This window comes from Dipodomys merriami, unplaced genomic scaffold, assembly GCF_024711535.1.
Source record: "Dipodomys merriami isolate MVZ:Mamm:240054 unplaced genomic scaffold, mDipMer1.0.p SCAF_38, whole genome shotgun sequence".
Lineage (NCBI taxonomy): Eukaryota > Metazoa > Chordata > Mammalia > Rodentia > Heteromyidae > Dipodomys > Dipodomys merriami.
Window position 1 is genome coordinate 8423747 of NW_027205381.1, and position 26369 is coordinate 8450115.

At 42.1% G+C, this 26369-nt stretch overlaps 1 protein-coding gene and 1 long non-coding RNA gene across 2 annotated transcripts; one reads left to right on the forward strand and one right to left on the reverse strand.

Annotated features, from left to right (window-relative positions):
* Nucleotides 1-20006: 20006 nt before the first annotated feature.
* LOC138804993 (uncharacterized) lies at nt 20007-24674 on the forward strand. The gene is made up of 3 exons (XR_011365394.1): nt 20007-20139; nt 24167-24293; nt 24468-24674. It is a non-coding gene; the product is annotated as an uncharacterized lncRNA (long non-coding RNA).
* Izumo1r (IZUMO1 receptor, JUNO) lies at nt 20600-22840 on the reverse strand. The gene is made up of 4 exons (XM_069989570.1): nt 22703-22840; nt 21670-21858; nt 21022-21161; nt 20600-20864 (listed from the first exon to the last, which is right to left on the reverse strand). The coding sequence occupies exons 1-4, from the start codon at nt 22838-22840 to the stop codon at nt 20600-20602; spliced, it is 732 nt and encodes a 243-aa protein (XP_069845671.1).
* Nucleotides 24675-26369: the final 1695 nt, after the last annotated feature.

Here is a 26369-nt window from a genome sequence, read left to right on the forward strand (position 1 = left end):
AAGACTTTCTCTCTTGTTTTGTGGTTGCTCTCAGTGGGTTTGCAGAGGATTCTGGTGACCCCTTTAACCATAGGCTTCAAAACAAAGGCTATGTATTGATTTTTTAGAGCACTGTCCTCAGCCTGTAATTCACTATTGATTCATTCCACCAACCAAGTTTCCAAGCTAAACAAAACTACTCCCTCTCCCAGCATCTCCATTTTTATTCTCTGTTCATATGATTGATGTCTTATTCACAAAAATCACTCTGGCATTTGTTCCCACACAATTCCAACATGGAATTTTTAAAGAAGTATTAAACTCTTATTCTGCCAATGATTAAACTCTTATTCTGCCAATATTCTAAGTTCAGTATTTATTTTTATAAATACTTTAAGAGATTATTTTAGTATTGTTTATGGACTTCTGAAAATATAGGTAATTTAATTTCTTTCTAATATATGCTTTGCCTATCTTCCTGTGTAATAGAGAATAGAAGACATTAAATAGAAACCATTCAATCTTTCATACTATGTATCATGTTTGTCATGATTTTTATATATAATTTTTATCATAAAAATACTGTATAGAGGGGTTACAGTTACATGAGTAAGGTAATGAGTACATTTCCTATCGAGCATTGTTACCTCCTCCTTTGTTTTTCCGCTACCATCCCTTCCTTCCCCACCTCTCCAACTCCTCCCTCCTTCTCCCCAAGTTGTAAAGTTAGTTTTCAACATAGTGTCCTGTGCATCTCATTGTTATAATGGATCAGTGTGTATCCTTATTTCAGCATTTTATTATTTCCCTTTCCCTCCTTCTCCAAATTAGAAAAATGTATATACACGATGCAGGGCACTGGAATCAAATACAGTGAAAACAGGGTTTATAGCATGGGGTAGGAACATACTGTTGTGATGTTTTTGCAGATACCTTTTATCATGAGTCTACCCTTTTCTATTATGAATGGGTACTGAAAGTGTCAAATGATTGTTACCTATAAATTGAGGTGAACATATGGGTTTTCTCCTTTATTCTAACAACATGGTAAGTTACAAGTGTGATAGTAACCTTGCATTTTTGAGATAAATCATATGTGGTAATTGTATATATATGCATGTCCATAAACAAATGCACAGTTTGTATCCTGAAAGCAATCTAAATTCAGTCATTTGTTTCAGTGGAATGTACATGATTCTTGGTTGGCAGTTCTTCTTTTAGAAATTACAAAAGTTATCCTCCATGTTCTGACCTCTATGCTTTCTAAGAGAAATTTTGATTTATTTTAATTATTTTGCTTTATGTATATTTATGTGTGTGTGTGTGTGTGTGTGTGTGTGTGTGTGTGTGTGTGTGTGTGTGTGTGTATGTTAGTACTTGGATTTGAAATTAAGGCCTAGGCACTTTCCCTTAGTTTTTTTTTTTTTTGCTCAAGTGCTCTACCACTTTTAGTGCTTTACCACTTGAGCCATAGCACCACTTCTGGTTTTCTGGTGGTTTATTGGAGATAAGAGTCTCACAGGCTTTCCTGCTCAGGCTGGCTTTGAACTGCAATCCTCAGATCTCAGCCTTCTGAGTAGCTAGGATTACAGGCATGAACCACCGGCACCTCACTATTTTCAAGATATTTTTGAGCTTGGATTTTGGCAACCAGGTTATGCTATGCCTAGATTTTGTTTTGTTTGAACTTTTCCTGTCTGGAGTTGGCTAAGCCTCTTGAACATTGTAGGTTCAATACTAGTGCTTCATTTTCAGTTCTGTTTTCATACCTTACATATAGATCTGCAAATGGCAAAACCTACAAAGAGAGCAGGGGGAAAAAACTTGTAAACTTACTCCTTAGAATGTCACTTCTCCAAGTTTTAACTCACGTTTCTTCTTTTTGTTTTGTTTTAAATTTTTGGCAGTCATTAGATAGTTAATTCCCTTTCAAATTTTGTCCAGAATTTATTAGTTGTGATCAGTAGGAGAGAGAGGCTAGAGTAGAGCTATGCTGCCACAGGGAGTTAAGACATCTCTAAGTTTTTTCAGTTCACAGCTTTTGCTTTGTTGGACCTGGCTCTCTAGAGGGTCCCCCAAGGTTTTCATATTAATAAAAAGCCAAGGATTTATGAAAAAATGACTCCCAGATTTTGGAGCTCAGTCCATTGGCAGTGTTCTGATTTTTGGAATTTCCTTGGAAGTTTCTAGCTGTTTCACTGATTTGTACCCTATCATATGTCGTCACCAGCTGGTAAGCATGTTATATTTTCATCCCGAGTTCAGCAAGTTGAAGAGCTCTTTCAGGAAAAGAAAGCCAGAAACCCACATTTCTAACTTAATATATTACCAATCATTCAAGAATAAAACCTTCAGATGGAGTGGATTTGCCTGTGGCAAAGATTATAATGGAATATTATGATGAAATCCCTCTACACAATAATTTCTGACAATATTTTTTAAAGATAATAAGAAGAGTGAAAAACTTACATTCAAACAAACTGAAATAAATCTAAAAGATGGAAAAAAGAGGAAATGCTTCAAAGGTTTCTGCCGTGTGTGTGTGTGTGTGTGTGTGTGTGTGTGTGTGTGTGTGTGTGTGTGTGTGTGTGTGTGTGTGTGTGTGTGTGTGTGTGTGTGTGTGATTGCTAGTCCTGGGCTTGAACTCAGGGACTAAGTGCTGTCTCATTTTTGTTGCTCAAGGATAGCACTGTATAACTTGAGCCAATATGACACTTATTTTTTCTTTACTTGTTTGGTACCAGGGATTGAACCCAGGATGTTACACTTAGTGCTTTGCTACTGAGCTACTCCTAGCCCCCACTTCTGTTTTTTTTTTTTTTGGTCGTTAATTGAAGATAAGAACCTTATGGATCTGCTTATCTACCTTTAGGAGACTAAGGAGTGGTGCACAGAAATGGAGACACAGGGCTGGGGATGTGGCTTAGTGGTGGAGTGCTTGCCTAGCATGACAAAGCCCTAGGTTCGATTCATCAGTAACACATAGACAGAAAAATCTGGAAGTGGCTCATGTGGTAGAGCTCTAGCCTTGAGCACAAAGAGGCTAAGGGACAATACCCAGGCCCTGAGTTCAAGACCCAGGGCTGGCAAAAAAGAAAGAAGAAAGAAAGGAAGGAAGGAAGGAAGGAAGGAAGGAAGGAAGGAAGGAAGGAAAGAAGGGAGGAAGGAAGGAAGGAAGCAAGGAAGGAAGGAAGGAAGAAAAGGAGAGACAAGGGGTAAACAAATGCGGCAGTGGTACTCATTGGACCCTATGTTGAAAATGAACTATGCATCTTGTGGGTTGGGTTGGGAGAGAGGGAAGATTGTCCAAAACATGTACTCTATAAGAGTTATGTAACTGTAACCCCTCTGAACATCTCCTTTATATAACAAATTTTTTTTAAAGAGTCATGGATATTCCTACCTGGGCTGGCATTACCTCCTTGGTGTGAGCTGCTGGCACCCAACTTAGTTTTCTATCTTTCATTTGGACTCCTTGTAGTGCCTCTATATACCTGTTTTTGATCACTTAGTTTAGTATTTAACATCATTTTTGTCTTCTAAGTAATTACTTGACCTTTTAATACCACCATTACATAAGTTCCGTTCTTCTCCACTTGAATTTGAAAAAATAATTGCTATTTGGATGTAGAGTATTCCACCTATTATTGTAAATATACTTTATCATAAAAACCTTAGGCTCCAAGTCACTACAATTGTAATTGGTGCATTTTAAAGGTGGACTCTTATCTGACTCTGTATCTTTCTCCAGTATCTTCACACAGTTGTTTCAATATATTTCTTCCAGATTTTTACTTGTTACTCTAGAAGGATGAAAAATTTTAAGGTCATTTCTTAGCTTAACTTTTCTTTTATGTTCTTTTCCTTTTTCTTTTTTCCCTTCATTCTTTTTTTTTTAATTTAACAAGGATTTATTTAGAACAGTGGGACAAAGCAGGGGAAAAAAAAGAAAAAGAAAAGAGAAGCACTCTCTGATTTGCAGATGGTGGTAAGAAGTTTCTCTCAGCTTAGACTTACCATCCCAATAAGTATTGTCAATTTGGTCCTACACCCAACCATAGAGCAGATATAGACTCTGAACTTCCTGCGGGTAACACTGTGTTTCATGAGTGGCCCAGAATGAATGGGAAGCTTCCGTATCACTTCTTCAGGCTTCACAAAGCCTAGTCTCAGCTCCATTACTCTCATTACTTCACAGCCACAGGCTTCTAGCTATAGGCACAAGTCTCCACCCATGATTATAGCCTCCATATTGTCAAAGGCAATATAAATGTCTACACTTGATATGTATACTTACCTCTAATTTCCCCATGAACAGGTCTGTTATTAGCTCCTACTCATCAGTTTAGCTGTCAGCTTACTTCTTGGTATAAAGTCAGTATTTTCCCAATTTAGTTTAAGATATTTTTTATTTGTTTTTAGTTTTAGATATTTCTATGTAGGCATGAAATATCCTGTATCAGACCAGTGATATATCTTGAGCAAAACTCCAATAATGAATTCTGTATAAATATCCCTTAAAGCATTTAAAAATTCAGCTTCTCTTGAGCATTAACTACTTAAACTTCAAGTCAAAGCACACTTAAAACTCTACAGAACTGAAAAGCAAGCAGAAAAGAGGTGCACATGTCAAACATACTAAGAATTCTAATGGAAATCACAATATGTAAATGAAAACATTCAGAAACAATGAGATATAACCACACAGGTATTAGAATGACTAATACGGAATATGAGCAATACTAAATGTTGGTGAGAATGAGGAGCAGCAGAGGTTCTTGTTCATTGCTGATTGCTTTATGATGTGGTTTGACTCCATTACTTCTCTAAAGGCCTTTTACCAAATTGGGCGATGTAGGTTAAGACTTCACTGCATGAATTCTGGGGAAGGGGTTTACAATTCAGTTGATGACAGATATAATATAAATAATTTTCTTAACCTTTCTTTGTTTTCATCATCATTTATACCATTTCTGTTGATTGCCAATCTTTTAAAAGGGACCAAAAGAGCTTCCTACACTTATTTTCTAGAGGAAGTCATTAAGGTGGAGAGGAGGAAAAAGGTAGGGAACCTTACACATGGGGAAATGCAAACTATGGAAGTCAGTATGGACATTCCTCAAGAAACTAAACACATGATCTAGAACGATCACATTGTCCCTCTGAACCACTTTGGGGCACATAGCTGAAGGAAATTAAGTATGTTACAAAGAGCCTTGTACCTCTGTGTGTATAGCAACACTATTCACAATAACTAAGTTTTCAAATCAGTGAAAGTGCCCATAACCAATTAACAGGCAAAGGAAATGTGGTATATATTCACAAAGGAGTATTATTTAGCTATAAGGAGTTATACCATTTGCAGAACAAAGGAGTTGGAGATTCATCATGTTAAATGAAGTAAACCAGACTCAGAAAGACAAATAGCACATTTTTTTTAATCTCACATGCATAGTCTAGACCTTAAAAATCAACACCAAAGAAAACTGAGGACATGATCAGCCCTCATCCTATTTCAGAGATTCACCAAGAGTCACCTCATTAGCAGAAAAAAGATATTCTTGCGGCTTAGCAAATTCCAACAGTTTAGAAGCTCCATGGCAGTAGCCCAGTGTAAAAGGGAAATAAATGATTTTTTGTAACACAGTTGTGTTTAAACACTTGAATAAAAGTTCACTAGATATAAATCCTATGTGAGTCACCAACTTTCTGTATGATTTTTAGGGGCATTTTTGTGAGGCTCTGTTGGCTCCAGTTTCAAGCACCTCTTGTTACTCCGTACAAAGCAGGAAGTGTAATTTCCTCCGTTTTGGCCATTAAAAATTTAGGCGAGGCTAGAATTAAACATATTAAATTGAAGGTAGATGATCAAGGTAGACTCATCTGAAATCCATTATCAGGTTAGCTTTAGTGGTAAGCAGGATTGCAATAGGAAAATTGCTTAGAAGCAAAAAGCCACAGTTCTGGGAGTTTGAGTCAAAGCTCACTTACCTGAGAGATATTTGTCAAATCTCTTAACCTTTCTAGGCTGCACTTTCTTATGTGTAGAATGAGATTTGGGACTGGAAAGCCCCTGGCTACCTGTGAATGCTGATTAATACAACAGCTAATGTGTCTGAAAGACAGGGAGAACTCCAGAGATGCTGGCTTAAACTACAGATACCATGTGAATGAAACAGCCCCCATTTATCTGAAACTCTATTAGTTGAATTTTCTGCTACTCACTTGGATTTGTTCTGATAGGAGGTTTCTTTAGGTCTAGGATGCTGACCACTTATTAAAGCTTGATAATGTATAAAAGCACTGTGAGAGAAGCATAAATAACTGTTAAATACAGTCTTGCCCTCAGGAATGTACCAGCACAAGGCACGTAGTGTCCTCTTTGAAGTCAGCGTGGTTTGAATTAAGCCCTGTTATATAGGGCTGTGTAACCTTGTGTTGGGCTTCTCTTGGTTCCCTCATTCACAAGATGGGGACAATACTGATTTGCCCAGGACTGTAGTGAGGACAGAAGGAGATAGTACATTTTCATGTGCATTAGTGTTGTGGCAACTGAAGGTTAATCTTTACAGAAATCTATTTACAAACACACTAGCTTTGCACTGTGACACAAAAGAATTCATAATGCACATACTCTCTACACTGTTTTGTTCTAACAAATGATTTTGCAGAGCAAGTGAATCCTATTTTCCTCAAGGCCACATAGTTTCCAATGTTGTTAATGATTTTTATTTGTTTCATTTTTTATTTCCTCTTAATCCATAGTGTTTGTGTCCCTCCTGATAAGAAAGTCCTGTTGGATAGATTGTCAGGAAATCAGTAGTGGTTGGAGAAGCAAAACAAATTATTTTATAGTCAAAGAACATAGTGGCAAGGTGATAAGAAACCCACCAACCTGCCAAAAGGCAGGAGTCTGCCTGCTCAACCCTTGGTTTTGCTATGGGATCTGAGTTGAAGCAGAGGTGGTATCGGAGGAGGAGAAGCGTTGGCAGGATATTGCAATGAGAAGGCCTGAGCTGCACAATTTTCATGTGAACCCCCTCTTCTTGAAACCACAGGTGTTTTTTTAACCTCAGGCAAAATTTCCCTATATATGAGGTTGGCCAACTACCCCTATAGGCTAAAGAAACACCGTGAAAGTCAGAGAAAGGAGATTTATTATGTGTCAGCCTCAGGAAGCCAGTACTTCAGCAGATTCAGCCTTCTCTGGTGATATAGACATTTGCTTAAACAGAGAAGTGAATGATCTGAATATTGATGTTTCTCCACCACCAAATCCATGTGGAAACCGAGTATTAAGAAATAGAGTCTTGATACATTGAAAAGGAACTACAACTTGTGAGGGGGAGATGGGAGTGAAAAACTAGGAGGAAACAAGGGAAGTGGTGACACTGTTCAAAAAGAAATGCATTCATCACCTGACATGTAACTGTCACCCTTCTTTATGTCACCTTTACATAACAACAAGTAGAAATAGGGTCTCTTCAGCAGAACTAAGCCATGAGGGCTTTTCCTTTAAAAATATAATTGGTACCCTTACAAAAGATATTGGAGGCAGCTGCCTTGCTTCTTTTACCATGGGAAGAACAGTAAGAAGCACCATCTACAAAGCAGATAATTGAGCCTTCTCCAGGCACCAGACATGTGGGTGCTTTCACTTTGAATGACCCAGTCCCCAGAACGGTCGCCAGAGGCCAGGACAGAGGCCTGGGTGTGTAATAGTCCCAACACAGCACATTTGACCACTAGCCTAAGAAAAGCAGACAGAACATTTATACTTAAGCAGTAAATAAATTTATTTTCAGTGTGGCTACACTGGAAAAACAGAACTAAGTACTTTCTTCACAGTCGCTTTGTGTTTATAAGGAAAAGGAACCAAGGCAAGTGCTCAGAAGGTTTGCATAGCAATCTTGGTCAAGTAATAATCTGGTTGATCTCTCCTCTAGGATCAGTTGCATAGAGTCTTAATCAGCATCAATGAAATTGGCCTTACTTGGGGAGTGGGGGTAGGGTGGGGAGGTCACAGTTTCATTTTCCTTCACAGGATGGAGTGTGTGTGTGTGTGTGTGTGTGTGTGTGTGTGTGTGTGTGTGTGTGTTGGTCCTGGGGCTTGAAGTCAAAGCCTGGACACTTTCCCTGAGCTTTTTTGTTCAAGGCTAGCATTCTACAATTTGAGCCACAGCTCCGAAACTGCTTTGAGCAGTTTAATGAAGAACAACTAGAAGAGCTATGTATCACCTCCTTTGCTTAAACAATCAATTGTGCGTCAACATGGTACATGGTGAAGGACTAGTCTAGGTGCTGCAGTGAAGCAGGGCCAAAGTGAAGCAGGTCTGCCCAGTACTCTACTTTGTTGTTATAAAGGTGATGTACAGAGCACTTCTGGCTTTCTGGGCTGGTTTCAAACTGCAATCCTCAGACCCCAGCCTCCTGAGTAACAAGGGTCACAAATATGAGCCACTGGTGCCTGGCTTCCTCACAGGATTTTATCAGACCTCAAATCTAGAACTGTGGTGCAGGATGTTTATCTTTCAGATTTTGATCCCAGAACTTGAGATAAACTGAGGGAAGAGCAAGTCAGGAAAGAACAAGTCAGGAGGAGGCGATATGGAGGTAGATTAATTGATTGGATTGTCCTTTAAAACTATAAGAAATACATTTCTATTATTTGTGAATTATCCAGTTTGAGGCAATTTATAGCACCTACAACATGGAAACAAAAACTATTGCCTAATTCTTTTCCTCAGCAGTGCTCTGGAACCATTGGTGTTAGCTCAGGGAGACACAGAACCCCAGGCCCTGGAGAAGTGGAATACGGCCTTATGAGCCATTCTTTTCTTTCTTGAGCAGGGCCTTTGCCTAACATTTACTCCATCTCCTTTCTACATGATTAAGTTCAGCTTCTCTGTGTTCTTTCAGAACTCTAGCTTCAGGGGTAATAATTCATGTTGCATGTGATATGTCAGCGAAAAGAGTGCTGATTAAGATTCTTAATTTAAAAATACATTGAAGACATCTGAACTCCATCACTGGACCTCCTTGATCTGGGAAAAGAATTACAAACAACTGGCTGATTACTTAATCATAGACACCTTAGTAACATACATTATTTAAGCTTTGCTGTGGCTATTTCGGTGCTGTGGAGCTTGGGGGGAGAGGGGCGGTCAAGTATCCACATGACTTAATATCGGCAAAGGACAGACTGAAATTAGCTGTTGTTGAGAAACAGGCTCCTTCCTTTTGCCTCTTTGCTCTGGTTCCTGAGGCTTTTTCCTAAAGCACCAGATTCCATCCTAGGAATAATTGTTCTTCCTCACAAAGCTTGCCTATGAATGGAAAAGTCAATCACAGCCTGGCCAGCACTGGGTTCTTTCTGCATGAAGCCAAGGACTTGAGCCTGTCAGCTTCACAATCAGCACTGTCTAGGGTCTGCAGCGACAGCTTCTATCTCTGGAGACAGATTCAGAGCTCAGGAAAGGCTGAAGTGATTTAAGCTCTTTTTCATTTTTATTGCTAGTGCCAAACTTCTAGTCTTTCTATTAAATAGCCTGCCACGGAAAGTAATCCGATCTGACTTTGAATCTCACCTTCCGGTGGTGTTTATCCTCTGGAAAGCTTCCATTTGCCATCTGGCCCGGGGTAGACAAGCTCTCTTGGCAGCAAGCTTGGACTGCTTACCATGTGGTTCAGATAAGCTGCCGAAGCTCCACATTCTGAACAGAGTGCTCCACTGGGCCAGAGGTGTGGGTTTCTATAGTCCCAGCAGGTGGCAAAGTCCTGATGTTAACTGACTTTTAACTTTAATCTCTCTCTCCCTCCCCCACCTCTCTCTCTCTCTTTCTCTCCCTCTCTTTCTCTCTCTCTCTCTCTCCCTCTCCCCTCTGTGTATTCATAGAAATTTAATTGAGGATTAAACATTTAACATTCATTTAACAGTTTCCAAGGAAATACTGGAGATTGGCTCCCTCTTACAATCAGGAACAAAATATTCAATTAATATTCACAATAAAATAGAAATAAGCTGATCAAAAGTAAAGTACTTTCATTCTGAGATTAATTTTGCTTTTAATTACTTTTTTTCTTCCATTGTCTCAATAGAAAAAGCATTTCACTTCTGTTCACCTTATGCTCAACCCTGGATCACCTACCCCTGCACCGCTGCCCTCAGTACCTCTTCCTACTTTTACTTCATCTCCAGTATTACTTTACATTTGTTCAGTGAACATGACACTTGGTCCTTTAGTTAGCTAATCCTTTAATACATCTAACTCATCTCAACTAGCAGACTGTCAACCCGCTCAGAGTCCCTTGTGTTTCTTTTTAAAAAAATACCTTATTTATATTTCTTTTTTTTTTTTTTTTGGTCTGGTTGTGGGCCTGCACTCTGGGCCTGGGCGCTGTCGCTCAGCTCTTCAGCTCAAGGCTAGTGCTCTACCACTTGAGTCACAGCGCCACTTCCGACTTTTTTCTTTTTGCTTATGTGGTGCTGAGGAATTGAACCCAGGGCCTCAGGCATGCAAGGCAAGTACTCTACCACTGAGCCACCTTCCCAGCCCCCTTATTTATATTTCTTGTAATGATTTGTTTTTCCCTAGTTTTTTTTTCTGCATCCCTCATGACAATATCAGCTTTCTGAGGACAGAGTCTTACTTGTCTGATTCACTGTTAGTATATAGAGATAAAGACTATACCAAGGAGGGGAAGCAAAGGTGCTCTATTCTGAGCCTGTTATAACAAGCAAGTCGGCCACTGTCACTTGCACTCGTCAGACTTAAGGGCAGGTAGAGCAGTAGGAAAAAGGAAGACTTCAGATCTGTCCAAATGGGTACTGTTGGAGGTAAAGCCAGAGGTAGAGGAGCTTGAAACAAATGCACCATCCTTGGCTTTTCCCCAGTAGTCCTAAGAAACCTATGCCAGAAATAGTGAAGCTGACAATTCATCAATACCTGGCATTCTGGAAAATTGTTCCAGGGATTGTTTTTTGCCTTCCTGGCCTGGATGCTGTAGAGAGACCTATTTTATATACAGACACGCTATTTATTGTTTGTATATTCAATTTTTCAGTTCCTTCAACTGACACAGTGTCCAACATACTTAAGAAACAAATGAACTCAAAATTGGCCATTGTGCCTCTTTAACCTGCTCTTCATTAATGTCTATTTCCCTGTCACCTGTAACCAGAGGCGACAGATACTCCTTACAGTTTTTCACTTTTCTCTCCATATTTTTCATACTAAATTCCATAATGACAAATAACACTTCCAGGAGAGTACCTCTTCTAGATTTATACCTCTATCCCGGATCTCTCTCCTACACCGCAGGTAAACTCTCTGATGAAGACCTCCACGCTGGCATCCTCTAGCATCTTAAGATTCATCATTGGTCCCTCCTCTCTGGGAGGTCTTCCCTGGTGTGAAGATCTCTCTATTTGGTTAATTTATGACAAAAATACTGCCAAATGTGGTTTCTGATTTTGTAGGAAAGTGAATCTGAGGATGCATATAGGCAGCACAGAAGGAAGGAGGGAAAATGAAAAATGGGCAACTAGTGTTTACAGGGAGAGAGCTCCTTGGGAGTCCAAGAAGGGAAGGAAGGGACTGAACACTCAAGCTTTTCCAAAGGCTGAAGCTGGGGAAATGATCTGAGAAACATCAGCTTAGAGCCCCAGAATATGTTCCAAATCTAGGTCCTCTAACAACCAAAGCCAAAGGGGAAAGCTCACAGGAAGCAGTCATTTCTGTAGAGAGCCCAAGGGGGCCTGGGCTAGGAAGAGGTATGGAGGGTGCTCAGCACCCCCTTTTCAGGCAGTTGGGGTTCAGGAAAAAGACCTTTGGACAGACATGCCACTACTCACAGTAAACAAAGGCTTTCTGAAGAAAGAGCAGAAATGAACCTAAAAGTCAGGGCAACAAACCAAAGAGTGCCCCAGGACTTTCCAGAATAGTATAGGAAGAGTGGGAATGGGATTAATGAATCCTATCCTGGAAAAGTGGTTGGGCTGTATTCAGAACTGGGACATCTCCAGAGCCTCCCTTCCTGTCTGAGCCTAAGTGTAGTCTAGGAAAAGGATCTTTACTAATTGAAATCATGGGAGTCGAGTTGTCCAAGGCTGTTGGTTCTTTCGTGATAATTCCTTTCCTCCCACATTTCATCTTAGCCGTTTTGGGGCATTTTCATGCCCACAAATTCTATTGGTTTATTCTTTACATTAGTTCCTGGGCCTGCCCCTTTTTGGGCATTGGCTCTGTGGCTTCATGACTCCTGGAAAGGTGGCAATGTTTAGATTCATTGCACCTGCTTTTTAAATGTCTCCTCTCTCTCTATTTTTTATTGTAAAAATACTGTACAGAGGGAATATTTAAAAATCTTTGTAGAGACTCCCTCCTCAATTTTTTTGGGTCCAGTCGTGGGGCCAGAACTCTGGGCCTCGGCGCTGTCCCTCAGCTCTTCAGCTCAAGGCTAGCACTCTACCACTTGAGCCACAGCACCACTTCCAGCTTTTTTCTTTTTGCTTATGTGGTGCTGAGGAATCAAACCCAGGGCCTCATGTATGCAAGGCAAGTGCTCTACCACTGAGCCACCTTCCCAACCCTTCCCTCCTCAATTTTATCTTTTAAAGTACACATGGTAAGAAATCCAAAATGGCATATATAAGGATATAAAATGAAGGCTCCGTCCTGGCCTCTTAATCTAATTGTTTTTTCCCCAGAGGTAACCTCTATAACAGTTACTTATATAATTTTCAGAAAAGTTTCATGCATATACAAGCAAGTATGTAATCTTTATTTTTAAATAAATGGGATCATATATATATATATATATATGCAAAAATAAAACCCTGCATCTACTCTTTACAAAGAATAAACCATTGTTAATCAGGTCAAGTAAAAAAGTGTTAATCCTTGGGGGTGGGGGAACGTGGTGGAGGTATTCTTAAAAGAATTAAGTGAAATTCTAGATAGAACTGAAGTGTCAAGTATGGCTGTAAGCACAGCAGAAGGAACCTCCTTACTTGGCAGGTGAGGACCCATACCCTAATGTTGTTCCTATCAATTCAGTCTTGAGAATCTAACTATACAGTCAATAGCAAGACCAAATACAAAAGCAAATCTCTAGCCCCATTCTCTACAGTAGCCATTTTAGAACTCGTCAGACTGATAGGAAGTTAGACTACTATCTCTAAGCAGCGGCCCAAGTAACCAAACAATGATACTTAAAATAATCTGTCTCAAGTGGCAAGGACTTGACTAATGAGCAGCTTCCTTAGTTTTTAATCCCACCTTCTAAGGATAAAGAAGACAAAGCCAAATATGTCACCAAGCAACTACTTGGGGTGCCTGGCTTTTAGTTACCCCACCTCTGGCTTCCCTTGTCCATAGCCCACATTCAAGGCAGACTTAAAGCCTTTCCTTTTCCCCCAGTAAGGCCTGGTGTCACACACCTGCAATTCCAATACTTAGGAGGCAGTGTTAAGTAGGAGGTGTTATCATGCCCTCCACTTTGGATCCTTGGCCCCCTCCCAGAAAGCCAGTCGATCTAGCTGGGCCTAACTGCAGCTGGCCTTCAACCCTGGCCATTCTCAGAACCGTGTTTTACCCTTAGCCCCCAGCTGCACCAGTGAAGGCCCTCCATCCAGACCTGAACTCCACCCTGCCCTTCACAAAGAAAAGAGAACTCTCCTTGGGCTCCCACTCTTTCTCCCCATTGGTCCTCATTCCTGCTCTCTGCCAGATCTAAACTCCACCCTGCCTATGCGCAGTCTTCAGTGCCCAGCTGTGCATGGAGTACCTCCTGCCTCTAGTTCCCCTGGTGTAAGGATGTCCCTGAATAGGGACAGGCGCCATTTCTCCCTCTCTCAAGGGGGAGGTGGCCGTGTCAGCCTCAGCTGGCAATAAACTCCTTTCCCTGTATGTGATTGTGTTCATGGTCTTCTGGGATAGGAGCTTTCAGGAGGTTGAGAATTTAAGGATAGCCTGGGCTGTATACCATGAACCTGTCTAAGAAAATGTAATCAATCAATCAAGCAACCAATTAATTAAGAAAGCATTCCCATTGCTTTACCTACCTTTGAGTCTTTGCCAAAATACAAGTGATGGCAGCTAGCTCTTGGAATAAATTGATTTTGCTCAAGCTCATTTGAATCATCTTTATTTATTTCCACCCTTGGAAGCCCAGCCCCCCAGTCAACAAGCATTCCTTCCATACCCAGAACTTCCCAGCCACTTTTCTATGGAAGCAAACCACATACACAACCCAGCTCATCTCTGAAGGACGAAGACATCAGCCACAGAGAAAACAAGCAGCACATGGAATCATCAACAGGACAGAATGACCCTGGAGAAAACTCATCATTTAGACTAGAAATAAGCTTTTGAAAAAATTCTAATTAGATCTTCGGTGAGACTTGAGAAGATATTACATCCATAAAACCAAAAACAGTTGGCGATGAAAAAAGTCTCCTGGAAATTTAAAAATGATTTGCTGAAATTAAAAAAGATTGGAAGATTAAGAAACTATAGCAGAAGAGAAGGCAACAAGACAGTCTGAATATGTGGCAGAAAAATAGGCAACTTTTCAGTAATTAAAAAAATAGCTAATTCCAGAAATGGTTAAGTATGTATGTTGGAGGTAGGGCCTTGAAATGGAAGGGGCAGGCTAACTGGGACTCTGAGATTTATGTGAGGAGTTCTTTGACTCACCAGTGGCCTATTACTCACACCTGTAGTCCTAGTAGTCCAGAAAAATAGAGATCAGGAGGATTGAAATTCAAAGGAAGCAAAGGCCATAAGACCTCATCTCAAGAGAAAAAGCTAGGGGCTGGGAAGGTGGCTCAGTGCTTGCCTTGCATGCATGAGGCCCTGAATGCAACTCCTCAGCACCCCATAAGCAGAAAAAGCCATAAGTGGCGCTGTGGCCCAAGTAGTAGAGCACTAGCCTTGAGCTGAAGAGCTGAGGGACAGCGCCCAGGCCCAGATTTCGGGCCCCACGACCAACCAAAAAAAAAAAAAAGAGAGAGAGAAAGCTAAGCGTGGTGGCACATATCTGTCATCCTAGCAATAGCAGGAAGTGGCAGTCCAGGCAAGCCCAGGTAAAATGTGAGACCCTATATAAACAATAATCAGAGTGAAAAGGGCTGGAGGACTGGCTTCAGTGACAGAGCACCTGTCTAGCAAGCTCAAAGCCCTGAGTTCAAACATCAGCTTTGGAAAACAAACACTTCCTTAATTCATGTATTTTCACCATGGGCATGGATAAGCCATTCAGTCAATCCAACCACACATCAGACAGTTCACTGCTTAAGAGCTACACTCCTCCCAACCTAATGAAATGGTAGGACCCTGTCTCTTCCCTGACCACAACTTCTGCCAGGAGCACCTGGCCTTCCCTCTCTTCCATGCTCTCCTTATCTACCTACCAGGCCACTCTGTGTAAGCTCACACTATAGAGTCAGATTTTACTGGTTCCAATAGCTGGCACTATTCTAATTTGAGCATGATGAATCACTGAACCCAAGTGAAACATGGAACACATATAATTCACTGGGCAAGGTCTTGGCACATGATAAGTATTTAGTAAATACAGTTGTTGAGACTCCTAGAATTGGTCTTATTTGATTCACCCCAGTGTGTGTGTGTGTGTGTGTGCGCGCGTGCGTGCGTGTGTGTGTGTGTATGTGTGTGTGTGTGTGTGTGTGTGTGTACATACTCTGGACTTCAAGCTCTCTTTCAGCTTTCTTGCTCACAGCTGGCACCCTACCACTTCAATCACATCTCTAGTCCAGAATTTTGCTTGTTAATTGGAGATAAGAGTTTTGTGGTCTTTTCTGCCAGTGCTGGCTTTGAACAGTGATCCTCTCTGATCTCAGCCTTCTGAGTTGCTAGGATTACAGGAGTGAGTCACTGTCACTGGGCTTGGTTTAAAAATTAACTATTCATGCAATGGTTTCTTTTTCCCCACATCCCCACCAACATTTGTTGATGTTCATATTCACAATGTTGGCCAATCTAACTGGGGTGAGATAGAATCTCAGAATTGTTTTGATTTTTATTTCCTTTATGGCCAGGGATAATGAGCATTTCTTCATGTATTTTTTGCTATTCTTGCCTCTTCTTTTCCCAGTGTTTGTTGGTGGGAATGTAAACTAGTAAAATCACTCTGGACAGCAGTTTGGAGGTTACTCAAAAAAACTAAACCTTATGACCCAGCCATATCACCCCTGGGCATCTACCCTGAATAACATGAGCCAGGATATGATAAAGACACCTGAACATCCATGTTGATTGCCACTTTATTCACAACAGCCAAGACATGGAAACAGCCCAGATGCCCCACAAATAGATGAGTGGATCCAAACTGTGGTACCTATATACAATGGAATTTTCCACAGCCATTAGAAAGAATAAAACAATGCCATTTGCATGGAAATGGATGGAACTAGAACAAATCATGTTAGGTAAGCCAAGCTCAGAGAGACAAATGGCGTATGTTCTCTTGGATACGCAGGAATTAGATCTAAAATATATGGGATATGATAAATTATACAGGATTCTAGGTAGTCACATACTGTGAGGCCAAAAAAGATACTCTTAGGAGAGAAACACAAAGGTGCAATGCCTAAGTGCCTCTATATTTATATAAAGTCATATATATATATTAAAATGAACAGGATATGGAAACAGAGATCTCTCTTTTTTATTTTTTGATAATTCTGTCTTCTTTATGTATGGTGTATTCATTTGGGAGAGTGGGTAGGGGAAGGGTACAGAATTTGAGGAAAAAGGGTGGAAAAGTCCAGCAGTGGAACTCACTGGACACTGATGAATGGTGAATTATATAACTCATGGGTAGAGATGGGAGGGAGAGACTGGGAGAGAATGAGGGAATAGAAGACACTGTATGAAAGGAAGTATATTCATTCCTGATTCATGAAATTGTAATCCCTCTGTGTATCACCTTTATAATAACAATAAAGAATGTGGTAGAAAATTCCCTGTATAGCCTACAGAATTAAGAAAAACGAGGTAAGGAGTGGGTGGAGAGGGATGTGTGAGGAAGATAAAGTCATGTAATGGAGTTTCATTCATTCATTAGAAAGAAGGATATTGTAGCATTTGTAAAGAAATGGACAGGCCTGAAAAAATGATGTTAAGTGAACTAAGTAGGTCCAGAGATTGAAAGGAAGCATGTTTTCCCTTGCAGGTGAAAGGTAGACATTGCTTATAAACTTAAAAGTAAATACATTGAGTGGTATGCAAGGGTATACAAATGTATTAACTGGTCTAGGGCAGATCCAAGGGAGAACTCAACCAGTGTAATTCCTTAGAAAGGCAAACTCAAAGTTCAGCAAAATAAAATACGTAGAATAGGTATTCGAAAGGGGTGTGGTGGAATCAAGGGGAAATGTGGAGGAGAAGGGGGAGAATGCAATCAACACTCAATGTGTATCTTACAAAATTAAGAAGAATGAGAGAAGGGGTAGATATGGGATGGATGGGTGAGAATGTTCAAAGGGGTGACATTGATCAGGATATATTATATTTATAAGCTGCTTTGTCAAATGATAACTCATTTGTATACTTCTTAAAGATAATTTTAAAAAATACCCTTTCAAACCCATACAAACCTTTTCATTGTGTTCCAGGCAGCTTTCTTATTTTTTGCTAAGAAAAATTACATGTTCTTTGGCCTTTTCTGAGCTTTTATTGAAGAAAGTTAAATAGTTTATGGCTACAAAGAATTATAAGTCACCCTGACCCCAAAATAAATATATAGTCATTAAACCCTCAGCTTTATCAACCAGTTCAGATACTTTCTTTTTATTTTTTTATTTTTTGGGTCCGGTCGTGGGGCCTGAACTCTGGGCCTGGGCGTTGTCCCTCAGCTCTTCAGCTCAAGGCTAGCCCTCTACCACTTGAGCCATAGTACCACTTCCGGCTTTTTTCTTTTTGCTTATGTGGTGCTGAGGAATCAAACCCAGGCCTCAGGCATGCAAGGCAAGCGCTCTACCACTGAGCCACCTTCTCAGCCCTTAAAAGCTTTTTTTTTTTGGCCTGTTGTGGGGCCTGAACTCTGGGTCTGGGCGCTGTTCCTCAGCTCTTCAACTCAAGGCTAGCGCTCTACCACTTGAGCCACAGGGCCACTTTGGCTTTTTTCTTTTTGCTTATGTGGTACTGAGGAATTGAACCCAGGGCCTCATGCATGCAAGGCAAGCGCTCTACCATTGAGCCACCTTCCCAGCTCTAGTTCAGATACTTTCTTCAGACCTGCATTCTAAAGAGATTTGTACCTATGTATTCATATTTTTACATTTTGTTGTACTGGGCATTGCATTCCCTCTCCTTTTTGTTGCTGTACTACCTGAACAAGTAATTTTGCCTTTAGTTTGTTTTTATCAGATAGAATCTTTCCATACCTCTCCCTTGAAGTTTGATTGTTCTGAGGAACTGAGCCTGCAGGCATGCCCCACCACTCCTTAGCTTGTTTTATCAGTTTAAAAATATTTTTAAATAACTGGACAAAGGGGTTTAAATTCAACATGTCAGTTCATGAGTACAGTGCATCTTGATCAATGCCTAGTTTGTTTTTGAGATAGTCTCTCAATAACTTTCATCAAAGCACAATCTTCCTGTATATCCACCTGAAACCACAATTTCTTGACTGATGCATTTAAGAGCCATTGGCCATCCTGCTCCTCATGCTGCTTCATATCTTGAGGACTCAGCTACTTTTTTTCAGCATTTTCTTTCTCTTCTTCCCCACTGAAGCTAAGCCACATTCCTTTGTGATGCCAGCTCACACAGTTGCTGACCAGCCCTTCTTCTAGACATTCTTTGACTAGCCTTGACTAGTAGCTGGCTGTCTTCTGTCATGACTCTGCATACATTTGATTTTATGACACTAGTGACACCTGTAATAAAGTTTCCTCTCTCAGTGAGCTAGTTCCAGGCAGGTGCAGAAAGAATGGGATAGTTGGTAAGATAAGCACTTTATCTGGTAAGAATGAACACTTCTTGCAAGCTAGCCAACTGCAGCACTAGGACCTTCTCTCTCACAAGAAGGGTGGTGGTGAAGGCACTCCAGTGCTGGAAGGGACCAGGCTTCAATTTCCTGAACATGTCTAGTGGGCAGATCAGCCTCCCATTCACTTACAGAAAGGAAGTCAGTGCCCCTTCTCCAGCTCAGTGCTATACTCTGTCTCATTCAGTAGGACATGACACTGTCCAAGAAGCATATACTGCATCCTAGCAAACAAGAACACTTGGTTTGCCTTATTTTTTCCGTACTTTTCTAAGTTAAACCATGTGGTCCAACTAGTTCATTCTCTCTAAAGAGAAACACAATACAGTCTCACATGAAGGACAAGGAGTATCAAAAGCCATAGAGAACAGAAAAACACCAGTGTCATTAGTGCTGCCAATAGTTTGAGTTATTTAGGAGACTGAGGCAGGAAGATCACTTGAGTCTAGGAGTTCTTAGAGCATAGCACTATGCTGATCAGGCATCCATACTGGCATTAACATGGTTTCCTCCAAAGAGCAGAGGACCACCAAGTAACCTAAGAAGAGGTGAGCGAGCCCAGGTCAGAAATGGAGCAGGTCAAAACTGCCAAACTGGCTGGGTGCTGGTGGCTCACGTCTGTAATCCTAGCTACTCGGGAGACTGACATCTGAGGATCATGGTTCAAAGCTAACCAGGGCAGAAAAGTCTGTGAGACTCTTATCTCCAATTAACCACCAGAAAACCAGAAGTGGGACTGTGGTTCAAGTGGTAGAGTGCTTGCTTTGAGCTGAATAGCTGAGGGACAGTGCCCAGGCCCAGAGTTCAAACCCCACAACTGACCAAAAAATAAAAATAAATACAAAAAACAAAACCTGCCTAACTGATCAGAAAATGAGAAGGACAGATCAGAACTCCAGTGTCCAAAATTCCAGTGTATTATGATGCTGGAAGTTAAGAAACAAAAGGCGTTAAGAGTAAGAGGGAACACAGCATAATTAAGATAGGTGCCTCAATTTTAGCATCCAAAACAGAACTGATGGTCTGAGGAAGTTTCATCTCTCCCCTTGGCTTTAGGTCTTTCAGACTCTTGAAAAAAAAAAGGGGGTACTGAAAGTATTGCCATTAGAGAGGTCTTATGGAGATTGTGGCAGTGAATGAAAGGTTAGTAATTCTTCAGCAAGTAACTTCCTAACTTTGAGAATTGAGAGCACTGGACAAACTGGCCCCCTGTTTGTGCATACCAGGGGTGAAGCTGAATGACACACAGAGAAAAAAGGGCCACAGCCATTTTATTCAAGGTCCCATGGCAGGACAGGAGGCCATGCTGTCTCTCTGAGCTCTGGACAAGAAGGGCTTGGAGCTCCATGATTGTCCCCATCTCTAAAGGTAGGAGGTGGTGGTGTGTGCATGGCCTGCCTTCAGTGGTTTCCCACACCAGCTGAGTACAACAGAGCATTGGAGGGAGCCTTATCCCAAAGTGCTCTGACACCAGCCACTGAAGCTTCTATGTCCACCTCCTCCATGCTCCAGGCTTTGCTGCTCCTTCATTCAATGACCTCAAGAAGGAGGCAGCCATGGCCTGGCCCATGGTTAGATAAGTGAGGCTGTGGGAGGGAAGACCTCAGGGGAGGAAGGATAGGCACACGGAAAAGGCCATGAGGGTGTAGGAGAGTTCCCTGGTAGGGCCAGGACTAGCGAAGATGTGGGCCACAGCCCCATTGGGGTTGCCCTGACCAGGCTCAAACCACTTCTGCAGACACTGTCCACTGTTCCTGTGGTTAGGGCTTGCCCTGAAGGAGTTGTTCCAAATCTTCTCACACAGGTCAGCTGGAGTGGGGAAATATTCAGGGAAAGGGCGGCAGGAGGCCTCTGCAGGGCAGCTGTTCCTCCCTAGAGGGGTGGGGTGGGGAGGGGGCTGAGAACGGACAGTTTGCTCCCACTGCTCCCCTCCGGTGCTCCTGTTTACTCTGGAGAGATGTATGCAGGTGGGCACATGCACCCACGCTGAGGACCTACCTTCCACTTGGGCACTGCCAAATCTACTTACCCCTATTCCAGTCCCAGTCGCCATGCCAGTTGGACTTGCAAGTGTAAGAGGATCTGCAGTCATCCCACCACTGCTTGCAGTCCTCCCTGCACAGGGGCACATTCCAAACCCGCTCTGTCTGCCCACTGGGGTCCATCTGGGCACAAGCACAGTGAGGGATGAGAACACGAACAGCAGCAATTTGAAGATTACTAATAGCTGCAAGGGTCCCTGTACCTCATTCCTTCTAAAGTCTCTAAATAGTATTCAAATGAGAACAGTTAGGTTAAGTGGTTAAATAGTATGCCCCAGTGTATAATGCTATGAGGTACAGAAGATAGAATTCAAACTCAGTTCTATTTAACTCCACCAAACCTCTTTTGGTGACAGAGTCTCCTGCTACCGTCCCCATCAGACCAGTGTCACCTGTCATCCCTTCTGTCAGCCCCCAGGGCATTCTCTTCATCTGTTTCTTCAACAAAAGCTTCTGGCTCTGCCACCGTCCTTACAGGGACAGAATTCCCCATTATACTAGCCTATGAGTTGATGATTCCCCATTATACTAGCCTATGAGTTGATGATTCCCCATTATACTAGCCTATGAGTTGATGGGATCTCCCAGTCTTAGTAACAGCTTTGCATGGGTCTGCCTTCCATCTCCTTACCGGCTGGATCCAAGGCCCCAGGTTAGGAGAACACTCATAGAAGCAGATGGCCCGAAAGAAGTGCTTCCGGCAGTGAGGAGTTAGCAATCCACAGTGAATCAGGGTGAAGTCGTGGAGGGGGGACACGTCCAGGTGGGCTTCCCAGCTTGTGGAGGCGGTGCAGCAGGCATTGTCCTTCCACGGCATGCACTGAAGCAAAAAGCATGGGGCAGAGGGGCAGGGTCTGGCGAGAGTCTAGGGTGAAGGGTGGCAGAGTGAAAAATGCCCCTTAGGAGAAAGCTTGAGCCAGGTGCCGGTGGCTCACACCTGTCATCCTAGCTACTCAGGAGGCTGAGATCTGAGGATCATGGTTCAAAGCCAGCCCAGGCAGAAAAGTCCGTGAGACTCTTATCTCCAATAAACCACCAGAGAACCGGAAGTGGTGCTGTGGCTCAAGTGGTAGGGCGCGAGCCTTAAGCTGAAGAACTGAGGGACAGTGCCCAGGCCCAGAGTTCAAGCCCCATGACTGACCAAAAAATAAAAATATAAAGAGAAAGCTTGAGCAGATGGGATAGCTTCAGTACTCCTCACAGAAGGGCAACTCTGATAATCTATCAATAAGCATCCCAAGGGCAGGAGAGCAATGACTATGACTTCCCACTGCATTGTCTCCCTGTCACACACCACAATCTCTTAGGGTTTCCAACCATGAGGCAGCAGGGGCCTTTCAGGAAAATCCAAGAGGCCTCCAGAGAGACACAGGGAAATATAGAGTTGCACTGGGTGGGTAAGATACTCACAGGCTAAATGCTGGCTCTGTATTTCCACCCATATCTGTGGCAATGGCCATTAGGTTACTAAAGTCCTATGGCCTCAGGGCCTTTTGATAGAAGACTCATTTTGAACATATTGAACCCAACATTTGGCAACTGGGACTACCATTTGTCCTGCTGCCCTTCAAGTCAGTAATGACATGATCAGGGCTGGTGCGCATCCATGATCTACCTGAGAAGCTCTCTCTCAAGCCTAGGCCAGGTCTGGCCTCCCTCTGTACCTCCATATAGAGCTTGTCTTCTGGGCCTGGCTCTCTCTTGTGATGTTTGGTGCTCATGCAGACATCGAGCAGTTTGTCCGCAGTCCAGGTGGGCATGACTGTCCACAACCCTAGCAGGAACTGCCACCACTGTGCCATGGCCTGCCATAGAAGGAGACTCATGCTGCTCATGTGATGAGTAGCATACCCTACCCCACTCCCTCCACCAGATCAGGCACTGGAGGGGGAGTATGCGTTCCAAAGCTCCCTCACATGGCTCTGACACTGGTGACTCCTCAGACCTTCTGCCTTGAGCAGCATCATAGAATTTCAGGGCAGATGGAACAATCCTCAGTCACACATTCCACCCCCAACCATTGTGCAGATACAGAAACTGACATCCAGTGAGGGCTGGGGACCAGTCCTAGGGAGGAGGTCATGGAAAGAATGACTCTAGCCTCTCCAGGGAGGAACTTTTTCTAACCCCCAATTATAGGCAGCCTTTCTATATGGACTGAGAAATCAGAGCTTTGGTCCTGGACCACAGCCAAGCTCCAAATGCTGGCTGAGTAACTGAACAAATACTCAGCAATCAGATTTTCTGTAGGATGGCATAGTGGGGTGGAACAATGTGCCAATGCAAGCCTTATCCAATCAGGTGCCAAACCTTAGCTTCTGCCCCTAGGAGAGGTCCACATAACGCCCAAAGCTCTCAGTGTAGCCCAGCCCCTTACCAGCATCCTCAGTCAGAGTTCTTCCCTGAGAGCAGTATCTCTGCTGCTATCAACCTCAGCCCATCTCAGATTGAGTGCAAGCCAAACGTATGGGCCTTGTTGGCTCTCAGAGCCAGTAGTATGCTCAGGCAGAAGTGTATGAGGAGCTATCAGCTCCATGCCCATGCCCCAACACAGAGCAAAGAGGCTAGCCTTATGTAAAGTGCTGAACACTTTATTTCCAGCTCTGCTCTCAATTATACTGGCAATAGGTGGAAAGAAAGACAACACTCCCATAAAAAGCAAGGCGTACCCTGCTTCAAGCACCCACCCATGGGCCTTTGCAATATCTGCCAGGCTCCCCTCCTCCCAGCTCAGGCCAGGAACTATCCTGGATCGATGACAATGAAATGGAGTAAAGAACCTCAGACATCCTGGGGAAGAGAGATGTGAGTAGCCAGTCAGAGCCCATCCTCAAGGGTAAACCTGCCTACTCTCTCCACAGGATCAGTTCTAAGCTCAGATACAGACACTAAGTTAGAATAAAAGAGGAAAGAAACTGCTGCTTGAGTATTCTCTCCATACTCACTTTCAAACAGGAAGTTTCCTCCCAGGTGCTTGTTTTTACCCCCCAGAAAGTGAGAAAGGCTCGAGAAAGGCTCGGGAAAATCCACCTATTTATTGCCGAACTCAGTTTCTACAAGATACAGGTGGAGATCAGAGCCGCAGGCAGCTGTAGCTGAGCAACCTCCATCTTAATCTGTCTCTGCAGCCTGTTTGTATCCAGAAAAACATGACCTTATATCAGGAGATACCCTGGTCCTGCAGTCCTCTGAGGAGTTGAACAAATCTGTTGTTTTCCCCCATCCAGATAAAATGAGATTACTGTGACAAAAAAGGTAAGAGTTCTAGAAAAGGACTCGATGCTACATTTTGATATGTCTTATGATTTTAGTCAACTCTTTTTTCTGAATCTATCTCTCCCTTTCTTCCTCCTCTCTTACTGCCTCTCTTTTCTCTTTCCCCTGTTATATTACTCACCTCTATTTGCTCCTTTCTTACTCCATCACCAGGTAGTCTGAAGAGCACAGGATACAGAGATAAGATATGGTCTTGGGGACCCAAGAATTTAACTGTACAACCAAAGCCAAAACAAGACACCTCTCACAACCCACAAGACTGCCTCCATGAACACATAGACCTGTGAGATATTCTGCAACTGTTCTTTTGGGAACCAAAGCCATATTTTTGCTTGGTTCTTGGAGAAGTAGGAAAAGCCATTGAAGGTACTGATACATAGGAAATAAAAATACTAGTGTCTAGACATACATTTTTTTTTTGGTAGTAGTAGGGGTTGAACTATGGGCCTTGGCCTTGCAAGGTAGTCACTCTATCATTTAAAACATGACTTCTTTCTTTATTTTATTATTTTACTTTATTTTATTTTTTTGAATGTAACCTTTTTTATTATACTTTTATTATCTTTAAATAGTTGTACAAAGGGGTTACCATTCAACTAATCAGTGTATAATATAGCATGGTCTATATCATCCTTTTTATTTCCTTCATTCCTCTCAACCCAAACCCTCCCTTCAGTTTTTTAAGTTTCATAGGATATGCATTACATATTATGAGTGTATTCTCCTCCCTTCTTCTCTTCATTCATCTACACCCCTTCCTATGACCTCCACCGACATCTTTCAAGCACCAACTTCCTGGTATATGTTTTGTTGGACTTTGAGTTAGTTTTCCTAAGGAGTTACTTCATTTGAATTCTCCCCTGCACATGCCATATTTTGGTTAATATGTTTGTATCTACTTACACATGAGTTCATATGTGTTTACTTATATATTTATAAATTAAATCTTACTTCCACATCTGATAGAAAACATGTATAATTTCTTTGCAAATGATATAGTATCATTCTTCCTAATGGATGAGTAAAATTCCATTATGTCTATATTCTACCTTTTTGGATATATTTGTTCATTGAAAAGCATCTGAGATGTTTCTATACCTTGACTATGGTACAGCAATTAACATGGTTGTGTGAGTATCTTTACTCTATCCTGATTTGTAATCATTTGGATAAATTTCAATAGTTGTTTTGCTGGGTCATAAGGTAGTTCTGTGTTTAGTTTTAGAAGGAATCTTCAAACTGCTTTCCAGAACAGGTGCACCAGTTTACATTCCTACTAACAGTGTATCAGAGATTCTTTTTCCCCACGTTCATGCCAACATTTATTATTGCTTGTATTCTCAAGGATGGCCATCTAAGTAAGGTCTTGCATTTTTCCAGCCTGGCCTGGACTGATCCTCTGATATATGCCTTGGAGGAGGCATCCTACACAGCTAGGATGACAAGCATATACCATTCACCCAACTTATTAATTGAGACAGGGACTTGGCCTGGACTGGCCTTAATCTAATCTTGATCTCCACCTCCATAGTAGCTAGGAGTACATATGTGAGCTATCACACTGGTTTAAAAACATTTTTTATCTGAAGAAACATTTTTTTGGGGGGGGGTTTGGTCATGGGGCCTGAACTCTGGGCCTGGGTGCTGCCCCTCAGCGCTTCAGCTCAAGGCTAGCCCTCTACCACTTGAGCCACAGCACCACTTTGGCTTTTTTTTTCTGCTTATGTGGTACTGAGGAATCAAACCCAGGGCCTCATGCATGCAAGGCAAGCACTCTACCACTGAGCCACCTTCCCAGCCCCTGTAGAAACATTTTTTTAATTCAGCTATACCATCGACAATGAATGGTCTTGTTGGAAAATGATTCTTTACCACATCTGAGTAATAATTATCGCACACCAATAAAAACCAGGCACGCTGAATTAGAGCCATCTGCACAATGTGACTTGACTTCTTGCAACAACCCCAAGGGTGTCTTTCTTGCTTTAGGTGTAGGGGAACTGTGGCTCAGCTAGAAATGCAGAGCTAGGATCTGAACTCAGGTATATTGGACTT